The sequence below is a fragment of the Gobius niger genome, assembly GCF_951799975.1.
Source record: "Gobius niger genome assembly, chromosome: 1".
Lineage (NCBI taxonomy): Eukaryota > Metazoa > Chordata > Actinopteri > Gobiiformes > Gobiidae > Gobius > Gobius niger.
The window spans coordinates 18,095,111-18,114,912 of record NC_136852.1 but is presented as its reverse complement, the minus strand read 5'-3'; the positions used below and the strand labels follow the sequence as shown (position 1 = coordinate 18,114,912).

The window sequence follows — 19,802 nt, the reverse complement described above, 5'->3', positions numbered from 1 at the left end:
TGTTTGTTTTTGTACTTTTGTTTAAAATAAAAGTGTACATTTTGAAAAGGCCAGTTCTCATATCCATGTTTTTTGTGGCCTGTACTGCCATCTTGTGGTCATGGGTTAATTTGGCGGAGTGATCACTTGTCGCTGATTCAGTTTCATGTTCTACAATGGCCGGAGCCCAGCAACTGTGCATAAGAGCGTGAGGTGAGTGATGCAGCACGTGCCATAACAGAATTTCTCTTCTGTGGGACGTTAGTTATGTCAATGACAACAACAAGCCTTACATTACAATCGATACATTTCAGTATCCAGAACAAAACATACAGGTACATTGTAAAGAATCCTTGCCCTACAGTGTTTTTGAATTCCGTTTGGCCAATATGTTGCTACATAGGCCTACATTTGTTTTAGCTATCAAGAAAGTCAATAAAAAGTAATAGGGAGGCCCTGAACAGAATCATTTGGTCAAAAAACTAAAACAGAAAATGAGTATGAAGGGCTGCAATAAAATCTATAGTTTTGTAATATATCGCAATACTTTGTTGTGATACGTGTATCAGATCATAAGCCATGAATCGCAATACTTTTATTACTCAACTCAATTCGAGAAAAAACATCTGTTCCTGACTGAAAGATAGTAGTTTTTATGCCCGTTTAGATTATGATTTGTTCAAACAGAAGAGCAAGACTTTTAAAATGCTTCTGTCATTTGCTCTTTTCAAATGTCTGATAACTTTTCGAAACTATTATTAAATGCATTCAAGCATTTCAAGCAAAGCAGTCAGTTACAATAAATTATGATAGGCCTACTTAGTGTGTAAGAATATATTTGCAATACATATCGTATTGGGCCCACTGTATCGCAGTACTGTATCACAATAAAAGAGTCGTCGTCCCAGGCCTAAAGGATACACAACACTGAACATTTTAGCTCAAAATACATGCCAGCGCTTGGTATGAGAAAGGTTGCAGTGTCCAAAGACAGAATAGTATCCATGTATGTGTAGGCTTTCAGTCGTACAGGAGTTCCCAGATGGACGGGGCCTTTCTGTGTGGAGTTGTTCCCCCCATGTCTGCGCAAGTTTCCTCTGGGTACTCCAGTTTCCCCTACCGACATAAACATGTACAATACGGCAGAATGAATGAGAGTGTGTTTGAGAGTGCACTGTACAATCCGGTGTGGCTCCATGACACCCATGTATGTTCATTGACATATGAACCAATAAAATAATAATAATTCTAAGTCCTAGTTTCAGTCTGAACGGCCCTACTCTCAGCTGATCACTGATAATTACCTGCCTATTGATCTGTCCTGGGCGGAGCTGGGCGGAGCTAGACTCCTCCCAGTGGCCTATATCTGGTCTGCGGGCTGAGCTGAAACTTAGGTGCGCTGACGAAGCCTTTTGGATGAGAGGTGAAACGTTAAATGAAAATTAACAGTGAGACCTAAAAGTTTTTTTTCAAAAGTTTAATGCTTTCTAATGCCATAATACCATATTTTTAATGCCAAAGAAAATACATTTCTACATATAAATTTCTCAAGATTTGCAAACATGGCGACAATGGTGCAGAGAGTAGAGCGGGTCGTCTTGTGATCGGAGGATCGGCGCTTCGAATTCCGCAGGTGCACACTGTTGTTGTGTCCTTGGGCAAGACACTTCACCCACCTTGCCTCCAGTGAGTGAATTTGTTTGTTTGTTTTGTTTGTTAACTTTATTGTCCCCGTAGGGAAATTTGTTCTCTGCATTTAACCCATCCTTCGATGCCGCTGGGGCAACCCGTAAGGAGCAGTGGTCGACGGCAGTGCCGCGCCCGGGGACCCATCTCCATGATGTGGAGCCAGACTGATGGTCAGAATCACCTGGCTGGAGGATTCACCTATTGCCTACTTTTCTACCTGCTATTGAGAGTAGCAGGTAGAAAAGTGCTATATAGATGTGACCATTTAACAAGGAGCAGAATGAAGGTAAATCACAACATTCAAAACCAAATTGGGCACAACTGGTGACTTTGGAGTCATTAATGGTGTATAATTTCAGCCAAAACAGCAGCTGAATGTGTTTCAAACTAACATTTTTGTATTTTTGATGAACTGGACGAGTAATACACGAGCAATGTCATTATTTTCTTAGGAAATGTAGATATAATGCCAGTCTGAAACCAATGTAATGTGTTTTAATGGCACTTAAGGCCTTTAACTTTTAATGCCCCAACAGAAAACGTGACTGGTGCCAAGTTCAGTTTGAAAGGTTCATTTCATCCTTAGTTCAACAATTATCTGCAGTATATGTATACTCGGGATTTAGGCCCGAAGACTTGATGCTGCTCCTCAATTTTTATTTTATTTTATTAACCACGTCTATCATTCACAAGGCCTCTGTGCTACAGAAATGTGACCTGCACAAACCAACCACACTAGTATCCCCTGCACAGTCGAATTGCTTTTTTGTCTCTCTGTTTAATTCATTGTTTTATTATATATGAAACAATGGAAAATCAAATATGCATGCATAACATGGAAAAGGAAAAAAAAACACCCACAACACACCCCCTCTCACTACAAGAAACCAAAACAAATGTCAACTGACATTTACATTTTTATTTTTTTTATCTAGTCCGCTGTCAAGTCTAGTCCTCCTGGACCACAGAAATGGGGTCCATGTTTGTTCAAAGTCTCTTTGGTAAAATATCTTTTTGAGTGTGCAGTAAAATTATAGTTTGTTTACCAAAAAAAATAAAAAAATAAATAACAATATACAAATAATGACCACAAAAGGTTTTAAAACCGTCCTGTCAGATTTTTACCAAATGTTTGTTGGATCTTTAAAAATAGAAAGAAAACCACAAAAATAAGTGCTCTCAAATAACCACAGATTTTTCCAAAATCACTAAAGTTACCAGTTTACTCTTTGTCAAAGAAAGGGGATAAAGTTCCAATGTAAAAATATAATTGCTTAAAAAAAAGTTCATTTGACATAAAGTGTAGGCCTAACTATAGAATTCCTTTTCAGTAGTTTGTAGGCATGTGGAGGGGAAAAAAGCGAATTATCTGGAATTATCAAAATGATCACTGGGGCAGATATGGTTTGGGGACCTTATTAATGTGGGTTCCTGGTCGGCAATTTACCTAATGATACACCCAAATCTGAAACTTTGTACAGTAGACTATAGATTTCAGATTTACTCTTGAACTTCGGCTCAAAATCTATAGGTCCCTGGGCACACGAGTGCAGCTACCTACTGCTCCTGACAGGCTGCCCTGAGGCAATGGTTGAAGGATGGGTCAAATGCAAAGAACAAATGTCCCTATGGGGTAAATAAAGCCTACAATACAAATACAAAACTAAAGCAATAAACTGTAGTATATAAATGTTTCTGCTGGCCCGCGGCTGGGGAACCAGCTGCCATTAGAGATCAGACCGGCCCAGTCTCTGCCTGTTCTTAAATCTCTCCTAAAAACACACCTTTTTTCTCTGGCGTTTAACGCAAATTGATGTTGCCTGCTGTTGTTGTTGTTGTTGTTGTACTTTTTTCCTTATATTTTTACTGTAAATATTTGTATCTGTTTCTGTGTGCGGCACTTTGGCCAACTGTACAGTTCTTAAAGTGCTTTATAAATAAAAGTTGGTATGGTATACATTTTTCTGTACCCTTCCCCAGATCTGTGTCTCGATACAATCTGGTCTCGAAAGATCTACAGACAGTTCCTTTAACTTCAGGGTTGGTTTCTGCTCTGGCATGGACTGTCAGCTGTGGGATGCGTGCCTTTCCAATCAATTGTTTTTACCACAGGTGGACCCCAGTCAAGTTGTAGAATCATCTCAAGGACAGTCATCCGAGTTCAGTTTTGAGTGTCATATCAAAGGGTGTGAACAATGAGACGACATAATCTCTCAACTGAAATAAAGTACACTGAGCCGTCCACCTGTCCCTTTCAAGAAGAACTAGTTTGTACAGTGAGGCTAGTTAAACATGTTTGATCTGTGGAGCGAAGCCATTCATTTGTATTTATAAAATTCACAATTGCAACACACAACTGTTATGAAAGTTTAAGAAGAGAGTTGGCAGACCTAAACTTACACACTTACATATGCCAGTGTTAGGCCTGCTTCTTTAAGGGACACTGCGTAACCTTTTGGATTCTCCTTGCCAATAATACAAACATGCTCCGAATGAGCAGCCAGACACAGAAAATGCTATTTTTGCAGAGGGTAATCAAAGAATGTACTTGGATGAACACACCTAACACATTAAAATCTCATATTTGAACGCTTTTAGTCAAGATCTCCATGAAGATAAGCTAGATGGAGACATCCCCCTAACAGTAAAGTTACCGCAGGTCTAGGAGAGGTATGCCACTCACAGCAAACAAACATATACCTATTTGTTTGGTTATTTTTGTAGATATTTTTTAACAATAAAAATATCTGTGCTAAAATAAATGCTTGTATTTTGCTTGCTTAGAAATGATCCAACAAAGCAGTGTATAATCCAAACCTTCTTGTGACATGTGATCAGTCTTACAACAGGAATGTGATCCCCAAAACAGAATTTACAACCTTATTTGTAGCCTAAATAGTGCCCTTTTTAGTACCCAGCTGTCCCAGCACCAAAACGTCTCAGGTCTCATGCACCATAAATGCCTTTCACACACTAATGTTAGTGAGCCTCTTGAGTAGTTCTATATAGGCAACTTTGGATTAGGAGAGTAAATCAAAAATATGTCAATTCATATGAATGCTGCAATTTCTGGCGATACGGATCATAATACTGCATTTTAAAGAGGTTGATTGATAATGAACTACATGCTGCCAATCATCAACTTCCAAAATAAAATCAAAAATCAAGCAAAAAAACAATCAAGCCTGCTGCAATGTAAGCTCTAAATAAATGTGTGTTTTGTGAAGGTTTAGCCTAATATACACGAGCCATAAAACTTTTCACAAGCAATGTCTAGCATCAGCTAGACATTGTTTAAAAAGTGTCTATAATGTAGGCCTAACTATTTTGTATATTTGTGTAACATCATTATCACTGCATTGTAACACAAATAGGCTAATGCTGATTTTAAGTTAACGGACTATAGCTACATATAGAACAGCCTAAAATATTTTTGAGAACTAAGCAGGGGCAAAATGTTACTATGCATGTCACTTAACCTTGTGTACCCGTTGAGTCGTTCATTTATACCTACTCCGAGGTCTGAACACCAAGGATCTTGCTTTTTTTTTTCTTTTTCTAAAGGATCAACTAAACTCTTTAGTGATCAGTGTGTTGTGTTAAAAATAAAGCTAAAATACTCTCAAATCAAGCATTTCACTGAAAAAAAGAAAAAAAAGAAACACAATTTAGTAATAATGAAACACGGCTTTCTTCGTTTTAACCTTAAAAAAAAAATATATAGCACAGCTATAAACACAGCTGGCTTAATCTATTGGTGAAGATGGTATTGGAAAAACACAAGATTTCTATACACAATCATCAATTTTAAATAATTAAATCCTAATAAGTCTACACCTTTATCAGAATCTCTTGAGGTCCAAATAAATAGACTTGGACATAAAACAAGTAAGCTACTTATCTTTATCTTTCTTTGAGTTACCTTATATCGTATTTTGATGTAAAATAAAATGATCATGACTTTGCAAACAAATAAAAGGTTCAACAATAGTTAACAGTGGCCAATGCGCTTTATCACTCCGGCCAGTTAGATTTATTCGTCATTGGTACATCCGGGCACTTTAGTTTTTTTTGATTGACAGTTGCCATGGCAACAAGCTAGAGCATCGCCATTTTGTCAGGAGGGTTTTTTTTCCCCCAGCTCTGTCTTTTCAAATGTTCTCCCTTCCCGCCGGAATAATGCTGTCAGTGGATATACATTTCTCATTTTTGAATAACGAAAAGCGTCTAGTGGATCGGATTAAGAAGAACAAGGAGCCAACGTTTTAACACAGTTCAAATTATTAGGCGGCGCCGCTGTAACTCAGTTGTCCGTGTCTGTGGTCCGCCGGGCCGGTTCACTGCGCAGGTTTGGACCGCGCGCCATTTTGTGAAAATTGACACAAAATTCTTGACCAAAATTATCAGAGGACACGGAATCTATTTCGCACTTGGATTACGGTGGATTCGACTGTATTGACGTCTATTTCGAAGCGACAAGCCATTTATGTGCAGAGACGGCGTTAAAACATAATTTGGTGTATCGTTTATTTAGCGGTGGCTAGAATTGTTAGCTTGAGGCTAGCCACCAAAGCTACAGCGTTAGCAAGAGCTGGTAGCTAATGTTAGCCGCGTTCATAGGTTAGCTAGTGAGTTCTTCGTGGTAGTTAGCATGTTATTAGTCATCAGCTGATAGTGACATAAATCAAACTCGCTTCGATCATCATCATTGTCCATCAAAACTACAGACATGGAGGACCTATTACATCCTACTGGCAAATATTTTTTCTGATTGCCTTTGAGAGCACTGGATTAAAATTACTCGCTGAACGGAGAGCAGGGAGGGGAGAGTCTCAAGCTGGATAAGTTTCCTCATCATACAGGTTATTGGACTTTAAATGAAGATCGTGCCATCAGAGGTGAGCTTATCTTAAACACTATTTTCATAAGTTCCAACAGCAACACATCGTTACAAGCATTTATGCTTATTTTTACATGTAGGGTTAACGTCTAACAATGATGGACGCGGCTGTGAAGTTAGTAGCTCACAGACTGGCGGCTAGCTTCGATTTTTATGGCGGTATCGTCTTTACTAAAATAATGACTTGGAGTGAAAGCATCTTGGAACCATTTTGAGCCGAACATTGTGTTAATTTGTAAACAAGGAGAAACTGGACAGTGGGTTTTGTCTTAAAGGATGTCATGCTGGCACAGGTTACAGCTAACACTACCCAGCTGTATCAGACGCTGTCATTGTAGGATGATGTGCTGAAAGATTCCAGTGTATTTTTAAGTCTTAGTATGTTCTATTTATTTACAGTGAGAGTCAAACGTTACAACCCCTGCCTTCTTAACCTGTGCTGAGACTTGGTAGCCCTTTGAGCTAAACCTGGCTAATGGTTAAGGCTGACTTGTTGAAGCTGAATGGGCCCCACAACCCGCTGGCTGAACAGCACAGCGTCACTTGCTAAGGTTAACGCTGGATTGGTGAGAGATGTATGCTCGCATGTCCCGCAGTTTCTACTGAACGACAGCAGCTTTAGCCTTAGTTAGGGAGCTAAGGGTAACACAGCACTTGTCAATTATAGAATATTTACTGATAGTATACGCGTAGAACATGTAGTTGGGGGATAAACATTGACACTGAATATGCTTTCTAAATCTCAACCATGACGAGATCTACCCCATCTCCTGTAAGTACAGTGTTCTTTATACAGACTATGGCTTCTAATTGTTGTGGATGTGAGACGTTTGCGCTGATTTGTGGAAGGTTTTATTATTTGGGTGTTAGAAGGCGATTTCGATGTTGGTTGGAAGAAGTATATTTTAGTATCTTATAGGATATAACACAGCTACGAATAGCTGGCTAGCTCCGGTCTTTATATTTACACATAATAAGGCCTGTAGATGCAGCGGAAAGGAACTGTTCATATGTCGGTACTGAAAAGCGAAAAATCAACAAGACAATACAGAGCTGCAAGTGCAATTACCCAATTTTTCTGCAGTCTATTTCGGATGACTAAATAACAAATATGTTTATTTAAAATCATACTTCTCAACTATATTTGAAACTTTGTAATCACTTATATGAACATAATATAAAGTGATCTCATCAGATCTTTAACGTTTAAATTAACTTTTAAGAACTAAGCATAGGAAATATTTCTTATTTCACACATTAATATCACATTATTCATATCGATCGTAGTTGCTGTGTTAAATTAGTAGTTCAGGGCTTTGTTAAAAATATTTCCGAATCTCAAGTTTTACTTACTAATAGCAACCCTGTGCTACTAGTAGCTTGCTACTTTCAATTTAGTTGAATAAAAAAAATACTAGCCAAAACAAATCGACTCTTTCTAAACTTGTGCCTTCAACAAAAATGAGACTAAAATAAAAACATTTAATCATAATCTTTTTTATTCTTTGTAGTGTGTTGTGGTTTGCTGCTGGACTCTCTTCCCAGGATGATATGAATTTTAGCTGGAGACGATGCATCCAGGTTAGCTGCTACATTTTAAGCCTTAACGTAGTTGTAACATATTTGTGCTTTTTTCCGATCTCTGTGAAAATAAAATGCATTTTAATTGTATAGCGCTAGCGCATTTACCTCATGTGAGAACTAAACATAATCTTTATGTTAAAAAAAAAAAAAAAGTCAAGATGCAAAAATAAAACGAAATAAATTAAGTCAAAATATTTTTGGTCGCTACATATAAATGTGTATATATATATATGTATATATATATATATATTTTAAAGCATTCAGTATTGCTCTCCTCAAAACACAGCCATTGCTTGTGCTCTTATCATCTTACAGCTTCTCTTATTTCTGTCTGTGGATGTGTATTTTTTCCTTTTCCAAAGCTAGGTCAGCTTTCTAACGCTTACAGATCGAGTGCAGGTTTTGGGCTGTGCAGCTATTTTGCTGTCAGGCTCTTGTGTTGAAAGCAACGTCTAAGTGTGCCAAAGTTCAATTTTATTTCTTGTTTATTTCTTGTTTTCTCATTGGAAAATGGGAGCAGCTCTGCCCTGGCAACAAAAGTAGGCTATTTGCATACTGCGTTGTGATTGGTCTGTGCATTGATGGGCTTGCCAAATCACGCTGTATCTCTGTGGTGATAGGCTATGCTAATTAGGTGCTGTTGCTGGGATTCTGAATAGTGGTTACTGTGTAGCGCTGGTGAATTGTGTTGTCTGGTGAGAGATGCTGATAGCTGAACATGCTATTTAATAATTTTTTGATTCCTTCTGGCTTAAAATGAAGGATGATTCACTGTACAGTGTGGAGATGCTTTTTCTTCACCCCTTTTCACTGTTAGACCTGCCGTTTTTCTTCTTTTTCTTCACAAAGGTTAATATGTTACCGTTGTATTTTTATATTATGGTTAATACATTTTACATTTTTGTATAGTTTTCAGTTTTTGCAATACACGGTGTATTTACATACAGAGACACTAATCTTGGCATGCTTTTTTTCCCCTAGTAATGATCTGATCTTTTTATATATATTATATTTGAATTGAAATGTATATTATGCACCTGTATATACATTATACATTTGCATATTTTGCATATTTTTTTGTGACATCGCAAGCATAACAGAATAGTATGTTGCAGGATAATGATATTGAGAAAGATATATGTTGTACAATTATTGTTAATTTATTGTTAATGCATCTGATAGTTTTATTCTTTGTTTTGTTTGACTCTATTAAAATATTTGATGGCATTTTTTTCCTTTAAAGGAGGAGAGACTTCAGCATGCAAACCTTCGTCCGTCCGGCTTGCGCCCTCTTTTTCTTTACACACTGCTGGTCTTCAGATGGCTGCTCCAATGCCCCATACGCACCAGCAGTACAGTGACCGCCACCAGCCTAGCACTGACCAATCTGTTACGGTCTTACCGTACAGCGACCAGACACCACAGCTCACTGCCAATCAGGTACCTTCTTATGGAGTACACACAGCCCCTAGTTTTGTGTCTAATGAGTTTGTGCCACTGCAACACTGCTATCTGCCATAATATAATTCTGTTATCACCCGGCATGTATTGTTTTTCTATGATTAAGTATTTGTAACAATGTTTTTATTCTGTCCACTTTTTTTGGCTCTTCAGAGGCACATGCCCCAGTGCTTTCGTGACCCAACTTCAGCTCCCCTGAGGAAGCTCTCCATTGACCTTATCAAAACATATAAACACATCAATGAGGTTAGCAATACAGTAATCTGAATAATTATTTTGCATGGATAAATCAGGCGCAATATACAAGAAAATATTTGTTTTCTATATTTTTAGGTGTATTATGCAAAAAAGAAGCGACGGCACCAACAGGGTCAGGGTGAAGACTCCAGTCACAAAAAGGAGAGGAAGGTATTCAATGATGGCTATGACGATGATAACTACGACTACATCGTCAAGAATGGAGAGAAGTGGATGGATCGCTATGAGATTGATTCCTTGATAGGAAAAGGATCTTTCGGACAGGTGCTTATTTATAAACACAGTTTAAAACTACACTTTAATTAAACAGGCTGAATATGACAAATTTTCCTTTTACAGGTTGTAAAGGCATATGACCGGGCAGAGCAGGAATGGGTTGCTATTAAGATCATCAAGAACAAGAAAGCTTTCCTCAATCAAGCCCAGATTGAAGTGCGCCTCCTTGAGCTTATGAACAAACATGACACCGAGATGAAATATTATATTGGTGGGTAAAACTACAAATAATAGTAGATATGTTTTTGGACATAAGTGCACAATGTAATTATTGTTTTCATTTCCTAGTTCACCTAAAACGACACTTCATGTTTCGGAACCACCTCTGCCTAGTATTTGAGATGCTTTCGTATAACCTTTACGACCTGCTCCGAAATACAAACTTCCGTGGAGTTTCTCTCAATCTTACCCGGAAGTTTGCCCAGCAGCTCTGCACAGCGCTACTCTTTCTGGCCACGCCTGAGCTCAGCATCATCCACTGTGACCTGAAGCCAGAAAACATCCTCCTCTGCAATCCAAAGAGGAGCGCCATCAAAATAGTGGACTTCGGCAGCTCATGCCAACTAGGACAAAGGGTATTTGTGTTTGCCAGTCATCTGTAATCAAAATAAATATATCAGAATGTATTGGTTATGCTTTTAATCTTTCTGGCAAATACCATAATACTTTTTTTTGTTCCAGATATACCAGTATATTCAGAGTCGCTTCTACCGTTCACCAGAGGTGCTGCTGGGAATGCCCTATGACTTGGCAATTGACATGTGGTCCTTGGGTTGCATCCTAGTGGAGATGCACACAGGAGAGCCCCTTTTTAGTGGAGCTAATGAGGTAAATAGTGTTTTATGCAACGCTTACAGACCACACACATTTTAAAGTCCCCTGCTCTAATTTTTCTTTCTTTCTAGGTGGACCAGATGAACAAAATAGTTGAGGTTCTTGGCATCCCTCCTAATCACATAATGGACCTAGCCCCAAAAGCCAGGAAGTTTTTTGAAAAGCTTTCGGATGGGACATGGAGTGTTAAGAAGACCAAAGATGGAAAAAGAGTGAGTCCTTTTACAATGTGTTAGTTGTGATAATCTTTTATGATCTAAGATTTAACCATACTTATTTTATTCTCAGTATAAGCCTCCAGCCTCAAGGAAGCTGCACTCCATCCTGGGTGTGGAGACAGGGGGTCCAGGTGGCAGACGAGCAGGGGAGTCTGGCCATGCTGTTGCTGACTACTTGAAGTTCAAGGACCTGATCCTCCGGATGCTGGACTATGACCCTAAGAGCCGCATCCAGCCCTACTATGCTCTGCAGCACAGCTTCTTCAAGAAGACTGCGGATGAGGGGACCAACACAAGCAGCAGTGTGTCAACGAGCCCCGCACTAGAGCAATCCCAGTCTTCAGGAACCACCTCTAGCACCTCCTCAAGTTCAGGTAGCTACTACCATAGCCTTCTCTACTGTGCTATGACACATTTTGAACATCACATGTCGTCTGTTTCACTGAGAGTGTTTATTTCATGGACTTATTGACTTCATGTGTTCTTAAGGTGGATCATCTGGGACGAGTACAAGTGGTAGAGCAAGATCAGACCCTACGCATCACCACTTGCACAGTGGAGGCCACTTTGGCACAACTATGCCTGCTATAGATGGTGACAGCCTCTGCCCACAGGTCAGTTATCATTACTGCTGTAGCTTCATTTTGTTTTGTCAACTCCACTTAAGTTCTGAGGTGTGAAATGTTTTGATAAGAGATCTAATTGCACATGTTTTTTCTCTTCCCAGACGAGGCAGCCTTATCCGCCGCCACTGGTGTGGGGAGGAGGGGTTGGTCCTGAGTCTGTCACTGGTGAGACCCATCCTGTCCAGGAGACCACCTTCCATGTCCCTCCTCAGCACCCGAAGGCCCTGCACCCCCACTCACATACTCATCACCACCACGGGCAAATGATGGCTACGCGGCCGCGCCCACGCCACTACACATCCCCGACACACAGCTCCTCGACACAGGACTCCATGGAGGTGGTGCACGGCCATCTGTCCATGACCTCCCTGTCTTCCTCTGCCTCCTCTTCCTCCACATCATCCTCTTCCACTGGGAACCATGGCAACCAGGCCTACCAGCTCCGCCATTTGCCCGCAGGAGCTCTTGACTTTGGTCAGAATGGTGGGCTGAGCATGGGGCTAGGTGCCTTCTCGAACCCACGGCAGGAGACTGGCATGGCAGCGCACCCTGCTTTCGCCATGGGCACGAACACAGGGCCTGGCCACTATCTAGCGGAGGGCCACCTGGGCATGAGGCAGGGCATGGACCGAGAGGAGTCTCCAATGACTGGAGTATGTGTGCAGCAGAGTTCCATGGCCAGCTCGTGACTGCACTGACATTTGGCTGTGTGTTCCCCCTGTGCGTCATTTTTAAGGTGGTGTTTTTTACTACAAGGTGTGTTGAGAACAAAAGCTGCTCACGTCAGAAGGGAGATATCACTGAACCGCTACTACAGAGAAAAACCTTTGTTAAAAAGTATATATGTAATTTTCATCAGTTTTTCTTTTGCAATCATTAGGCACAAAATAATACTGCGGAATAACCATAGTGAGATTGAGACATCCATCTTACCATTTCACCAGTTTCATGTAACCACCAAGTAATCACCATATGGTGTTATGTGGCAAAATCTTCTATAGAGAATTTCAGAGCAAAGGTTCAAGCTGTTCTGCTGGTAGTTGTTGGTGATAAAATGCCTGGCGTCCTCTTTTGGTTTCGACCGTGGACTGCCTGACATTACTGTTCCACTGGTTCTTAATTATTTTGCCCTTTTAAGTGAAATTTCACAGAAGCTGCTTGTAAATCCTGTAGCTTGACAATGAGGGGAAGTGTTGCAGTGATATTTCTTGTATTGGTCTTGGTATTGTGTAACTCTTGATTTAAGGGGAGCACATAGCAGTGGAATTCTACAGCGTGTGCTGGCCGGATTGAGGCGAGACCCCGCAGGTGGATACTGACACCACGAGGTCAATGGAGAGGGAAGCACCACCCTCAAAGCCTAGAAGCCGGTGGTCCTGTGGTCCGCGACTGGGCCGGGACAGGCCGCACACAGAGCTGCAGTGGGCACGGGAGACGGAAGGATCCAGCCCAGTGAATGGAAGACAGTCAGTGGCTGGTTCTTAGATAACCCTTTGGCCTTATGACTCATGGACTTGGAACGAGATGGAGCTGGACATTATGATTTGAAATAAGATGGCTTTTCTCTATTTTTCTCTCCAGACAGCCCTTAATTGTGTAAGGAAATTAAAACAACACAGTAACGGTAAATAAGAATGGTAATTTGAGGCCTTTCTCAACAAGATTTCTTCTTCAGCAGGGCCCCATATAACAGGGTCTTATTGTACACAACAACCTCCTAAACATTACTTCCTTGAAAATCTTACTCACTGGTTAAGGATTTTACAGTGGAAAGAACTATCTAAGATCTATTCCAGAGTCTACCCTTTTATGTTTTGTTATTTTCCCTTTTTGCATGTAGTTCCTCATCAGAACCACCTGCACAAGTCTCTCCATCCAAAAACATAGAAACTGAAGAAAAAAAAAAGAGTTAAGTGACTGCCTTTTTTCTCCTCAAATTATGCTGTGAATTTTACAAGAATTTATTTTCCCTTTGGATATGTTTTTATACCAAAGCAGTTGTTTTATAGTAATAGGTGTCTGTAACCAATAATGTAGCAGTTCACCACTTTGCAAAGTTTAACAAGATCTTATTTTAACGTCAATACAAACAGCTGCAATATATTACATTAGCAAAACTGGAGACCGTTCTTGAGACCGTTGGCTATTGTGTATTCTGGCCAGATTTGTTTGCAACGTCTTACCAAAACTGTTTCCATATTAATTGGTAGATTATTTTGGGAGTCTTTTAAATCTTGGTATGTTAGAGAATTTGGTAGTTACTCTGCAGGCTCCGGAGTAGCAACATAGAAGCTGATGGTTTGAAAAAAAGGAGACTAATGCGTTCTATTTCTGTGTCGTCGTTTTTTCTTTTGCCCCCATCATACTATTTCAAAGGGTTGTGCTGCCTTTCATACATCATCTGGTCAACTAGGCTTTTAAATGCTGAGTAACAAGTCTTGGCATGTAAGGGTAATCGTGGCAAATCAGTTTGTGTTGAGTTGTATTGCTCTGAAATGGTAGGGGCAGATCCCCATGATTGTTGTCCTACTCAAATGGAAAGGGAAGTCCGTCAGCCCACAGTCAACATGCTTTGCCCAGGCAGACTTGCATGTTCTTAAAACATAGTCAATATTTTTTGTTATATCAGGGATTTTCAAGTGCTTTCTGTCTTCTGTTGCTCATTCAACCAGTTTTTGAAATAAAGAAATCCTGCCTACCACTACTTTTCAAATCGAGGGCAGGCCACAGGTCATGCTGTTGTCATTTTGAAGGAGAAACATCCTAAGAAATCATGCTTGGTTGGTATTTCCACAAACACAAATGTAAAGCTACCTATATTGAGATTGGGGTTTAGCTGGATGTCAAGGTTTATTGCAAATTTGCAATCATTTTCATACCACTGAATTTGACACATTTAGAAATGACTAGTGATTTTAAGACTGGCTCTCATACTGGTAATAAACATTCCAAAAATAAAGACTGAAAAATAAAAAATTGACTGCAGTGACTAGTAAGTGTGCGCCTATTTCAGATCATGCTGATTGACCTCTTATTTAGAGCAGTTGTCATGAAATGCAGCCCCTTTTTAATAGTTGAAATAGAATTTATGTATATATTTATATTTTTTTAATAAAGGAAGTATAGAACTCACTACCTTGCTCCTGCTGGTATGTTGATTATGTTTGTCAATTTGGTGACCATTCAGTGGGCAGGAACTCCTGTTTTCTTAGTGGCAAAGCCTTGCCTTTTGGCAAAGGTACTTGACTACATCAGGACAACACTATGAGGTAGGGTTTGAATCAAACAGGGAAAGCTAGATCTTCAAACCTTAATAATTTTCACAGGGTATATTGTAAGTGCATGTACATCACAGACCTTACTTTTTGGTTATATGAAAAGCACATGGTTGAAAAAAGGTTCCATCTTTCATAAGCCTGTTGAGTTTGTGAGTTTTTCACAAACATACTTGTTGACATATCTGAACACCCAATAGAAGTTGAAATACGTATTTAATTTCAAAGTTTCCCTTTCATTTTTTTTTCACATTTTTTCCACTTTTGTTGTACATGCAACATGCACTATAGAATTGAACAGCATGGGGGAAAGGATAAGTCCATTGTATCCACAGATTGTAAGATCTAGTCAAGACTTTGCTGTGTTTATGACAATGCCCTTTGTATTATATTAAGACAGTCTTATGTATGATATATAAAAAGAAGTTAATTGAATTATTCTGCGTGTCTTTCTTACTGTGTTTCAATATCAAGCAGTTACGCATTATAAAATACGTGCGATCAGGGGGAAAAAAACAAAACGATTATGCTTTCATGGCGGTTATATCTATAATTCCATTTCCAGGCTCTTATTGCGGCCTGGCTCGTTGGTCTAGGGGTATGATTCTCGCTTCGGGTGCGAGAGGTCCCGGGTTCAAATCCCGGACGAGCCCGATGTGTTATTTTGCAAGTCAGAGGCTTAGAGTTGCTTCTATTAGTCACTCTCTGCCAGGCATACCCGGCACCAGATAAACCGGTCTACAGACTCCCCATTTCTGACCCAGACAGATTACAAGGGAGCTCTAATAGATCAATAGACTAACACAAAACATTATACGCAAAATAATTTGAAGACCTAGAGTTTTGTTTTCGTCTCAATTTATTTATTAAAAACATGGGCTCGTCCGGGATTTGAACCCGGGACCTCTCGCACCCTAAGCGAGAATCATACCCCTAGACCAACGAGCCATCTCACGACGCAAAATATATGTTATCTTTTTTATATACACACTAAACCTTGATATTTTAATGTGTTTTGCTTCGCTGATGGGGTTACCTACAATGCATAAAAGTATAGCTCCCTCGACGGAGCGCTTAAATAACCTCTTTGTTGTTGAAAACAGGCGCTGGGTGAAACGGTGATACCAATTTGGGTGTCGTTACGCAGAACATTTTCTACTCAACCAAATGTTTCTTGACTTGCTATGAACTGTTATGATGAACCGTTATGTGCCTTACAGTGTGTAAAAAAAACAACAGAAAAAAAACACTGCACTGGGTCTGACTGGTTTGATGGCCGTTTTCCCAGGGACCAATCGCATCACGTTTACCAGCCACTAACAGGAAGTGGAGAAGAACCACCAATCACAGCGCGGGAACATGGCCAAGGGGCGGGAGCATCAGCCCACTTTTTTTTCTCTTTTTGAAATCCGTCTCGATTCTCTAACTGAACTATGAACTGGATCGCCCTAAACACGGCTAACCAAGAGTTTAAAAAACAAAACATGCATTTTAGCTATCTTCTTCTATACGTGTAATCCGGTGATTTAACTCGGGTTAATGTATTGTTACTAGCTTACTGAAGACGAAAACTTCCGATATTGTTAGCCTTGCTATCTTGCTAGCAACAAACATGCCGAATTTTTGCGCGGCCCCAAACTGCACACGGAAGAGCACCGAATCTGATTTGGCCTTTTTCCGATTTCCACGGGATCCAGAAAGGTAGGACCAACTCCTGTAAACAACATGTTTCTATAAATCTGTTGATTGAAACGTTTGTTTTGTTTATATAAAGTTAATCGGCACGTGTTGTATTTTGTAGATGTAAACTCTGGGTAGAAAATTGTCGCCGGGCGGATTTGGAGACCAAAACATCAGACCAACTGAATAAGCACTACAGATTGTGTGCCAAACACTTTGACCCAGCAATGGTGTACAAAACGGTATGAACCTAGCAGTTGTTTTTTTGTCACTGAACATAAGTCGATTGTTGTTATGCCTCATATTACTCAACTTTGTCTTTTACACTTCATATTTTCAGAGCCCATACAGAACTGTTCTGAAGGATACTGCTATTCCCACCATATTCGACTTGACAAGTCACCTGAAAAATCCCAATACCATGAGACATCGCAAAAGAATCAAAGAACTGGTAGGTGTACAGTATGTTGTCTGTGTTAGACCAACACTTAAACACACATTGGTTATTAAAGTGTATTGTTTTCTGTACAGACTGAAGAAGACCTCAGGAAAATTAAAGAAAGACGATGTGAGTTTTGTGCTGAATTTGTCTTTTATTTATTTATTTATTATTTATTACTAAAGTGATATGTAACATTTGGTCACATTCCCTTCCTTACAGTGGCATCATCTATTGACCAGCTGGTAAAGAAGGAACCAACAGTCGAGGAGACCATCAATGATGAACCTCAAATGTCTGTCGAAGAGAAGGAGTATCGCGACTACCTCAGATTGCAGTTTGAAATTTTGCTTATGATGGGGAAGCAAAATATCCCGTTAAAAAATGACCAGGCATCTGAATTTGGTCACATGTCAAACAATCTTCAGGCCCTTCTTGATGTGCGTATGAATGCTGGAGATGAGGTGTTACGCAGACGTTTCCAGGACACCGCTGTGAACTCAGAATATCTGTCATCGTCGCATCAGAACCAGCTGTTGGATGTTTGTGAAAATACAGTCAGAGAGGAGATCCTGATGGAGGTCAGAGAGAGCCGCTTCTTCTCCATAATCACAGGTGAACTGGTTGAATTTGCTGATGAAAGTCAACTACCAGTCTATTTGCGATTTGTCAGCCAGAACGTACTGCGAGAGGAGTTTGTGGATTTTGTCTTGTTCGAAGGAAGTGAGTTTGCACTTGTGGAGAGGCTGGAGTCTCAGCTCACTGAGCGCTGGGGGCTCAGCATGGAAGACTGTCGCGGCCAAGCTCATAAGGCCACCGGGTCTGCGTCTACGAAGATGAAGGCGGTAGCTGCGTTATTGATGGAGAAATACCCACTGGTGTTGCATATGCCCTGCTCAAGCATTGCACTCAACATCCATTTGTCACATAGTTTACCTTTTCCTAATGTTCAAAACCTTATGGAAACTTTGAGAAGGATCAGTGCTCTCTTTGAGGCTCCCTTCACCCTAGATGAACTTCATAAAGCCGTCTCTGTGTATTACCAGAAGAGTGAGAGGTCCGAGGCATTAATTCAAAACTGTGCAGCTGGCTGGACAAAGGAACATAACGTCTTTGATGTTCTTTTAGAAATACTACCCCCGTTGCTGCTGTGCATTGAAAATATCCTGGACAATACTGATGGGAAATTTACAGCTCAAGTAATGGCTGATGCTTATGCAGTCACTGAGACACTGGCAGATTTTGAGATGGTAGTTACAATTGTCATCCTGAAGAATGTTCTCACATTCACCAGAGCCTTTGGCAGAAATCTCCAGGGAGAAACCCTTGATGTTTTTTGTGCTGCCAACAGCCTGACTGCTGTCCTTCATTCATTAAATGAGGTAAATGACAACATTGATGTTTACCATGAATTTTGGTATGAAGAGGCTCTCAACATGGCCGGTCTTTTGGGTATCCCAGAAAACCTTCCAAGGCTGTTCATTCGTAAACAGCGAGCTTCTGAGATGGGTGAAGTTCAAGTCGAAGCATACTATAAAGAGTATGTGACGGTGCCTGTTATGTGTGGCATCATGCAAGAAGTGGAGGATATGTTCTCTGAGAACAACCTGAAGGCTTTCAAGTGCCTTTCACTTGTGCCAGGGATCATGGGTCAGATGAAGTTCAACACAATGGAGGAAAATTATGCGGATGTGTACCGCAGTGACCTCCCCAGCTCTGACACTCTCACGGCAGAGCTACACTGCTGGAGAATCAAGTGGAAACATCGAGGCAAAGAGGTGCCTCTGCCCAACACCATCCATGAAACTCTTAAGCTTCCGGATGTTAATTTCTTCCCCAATGTGAACACCTTCCTTAAAGTGCTGTCCACTTTGCCAGTGCTCAAGTTGGTGGACAACAGTAATGCAGCAGTGGAGCGATTCCAGGCTTACTTTAGCAACTTGACTGCTTCACAGTGGAACAAAAGTCTGGCCATGCTTAACATTAATACTCATGTCAAATATGATCTAGATGTCATGGTGGATAAATACTGCAGACTGTACCCAGAAGAGGATCCAGGGGTAGAGTCAGAAGAAGGAACTGACATGGAAGCAAAAGGATCAAATGTCTCGTAACAGTTTGCTTATAAGCAAGATGTGTCGTTAAATGAAGTGTAAACTACATTTATATGAAGCAGGACTGTAAACCCTTTTGCCTGTAATATATATGAAATGAACTATGTTCAGCCATTTTTACATTTGAACTGATTGTTAATACTTTTGTAATTTGACTACGAGCGCAGTCTGTCGTGTTGCCACAAGAGGGAGCACTCGCGTCACTACTGGCAGCGTTGATGGACAATGAATGGACTCTCCGACTCCAGAGACATGAGAGCGCATATACAGTTTAATTCAATGAAAGAAAAAAAAACACATCTACAATTATCTGAGACTAGCTATTTAAATGACAATATACTGTTTAAATGTATTTACATCAACACAGTACTCAATTACTTTACATTTTCTAGTTTGGCTAAATTCGAGATTCCTCATTGTACAAAGTCGTGTTTTTGTATCCAGTAGCCTAAATAAAATATTGTTTCAT

The 19,802-nt window shown here is 40.2% G+C and overlaps 2 protein-coding genes across 6 annotated transcripts; both read left to right on the top strand.

The window, feature by feature from the left end:
- The first annotated feature begins 5,765 nt into the window (after window positions 1–5,765).
- On the top strand, window positions 5,766–15,538 carry dyrk1ab (dual-specificity tyrosine-(Y)-phosphorylation regulated kinase 1A, b). Of its 5 annotated transcripts, none has more exons than XM_079577332.1 (12): window positions 5,766–6,566; window positions 8,080–8,149; window positions 9,396–9,592; window positions 9,767–9,859; window positions 9,947–10,135; window positions 10,211–10,358; window positions 10,436–10,722; window positions 10,829–10,975; window positions 11,053–11,193; window positions 11,270–11,573; window positions 11,689–11,813; window positions 11,927–15,538. In XM_079577332.1, exons 2-12 carry the CDS (start codon window positions 8,140–8,142, stop codon window positions 12,512–12,514), a joined length of 2,229 nt encoding a protein of 742 aa, XP_079433458.1. In that variant the 5' UTR covers window positions 5,766–6,566; window positions 8,080–8,139; the 3' UTR covers window positions 12,515–15,538. The 5 variants fall into 5 exon arrangements, with proteins under 5 accessions (XP_079433458.1, XP_079433460.1, XP_079433459.1 ...); XM_079577333.1 differs by lacking the exon at window positions 5,766–6,566 and adding an exon at window positions 7,152–7,340; XM_079577334.1 differs by lacking the exon at window positions 8,080–8,149.
- Window positions 15,539–16,505: 967 nt separating this feature from the next.
- On the top strand, window positions 16,506–19,356 carry thap12b (THAP domain containing 12b). Its single transcript, XM_079551420.1, has 5 exons — window positions 16,506–16,801; window positions 16,902–17,022; window positions 17,121–17,231; window positions 17,312–17,348; window positions 17,442–19,356. The coding sequence occupies exons 1-5, from the start codon at window positions 16,713–16,715 to the stop codon at window positions 19,331–19,333; spliced, it is 2,250 nt and encodes a 749-aa protein (XP_079407546.1). The 5' UTR covers window positions 16,506–16,712; the 3' UTR covers window positions 19,334–19,356.
- The last annotated feature ends 446 nt before the right edge of the window (window positions 19,357–19,802 follow it).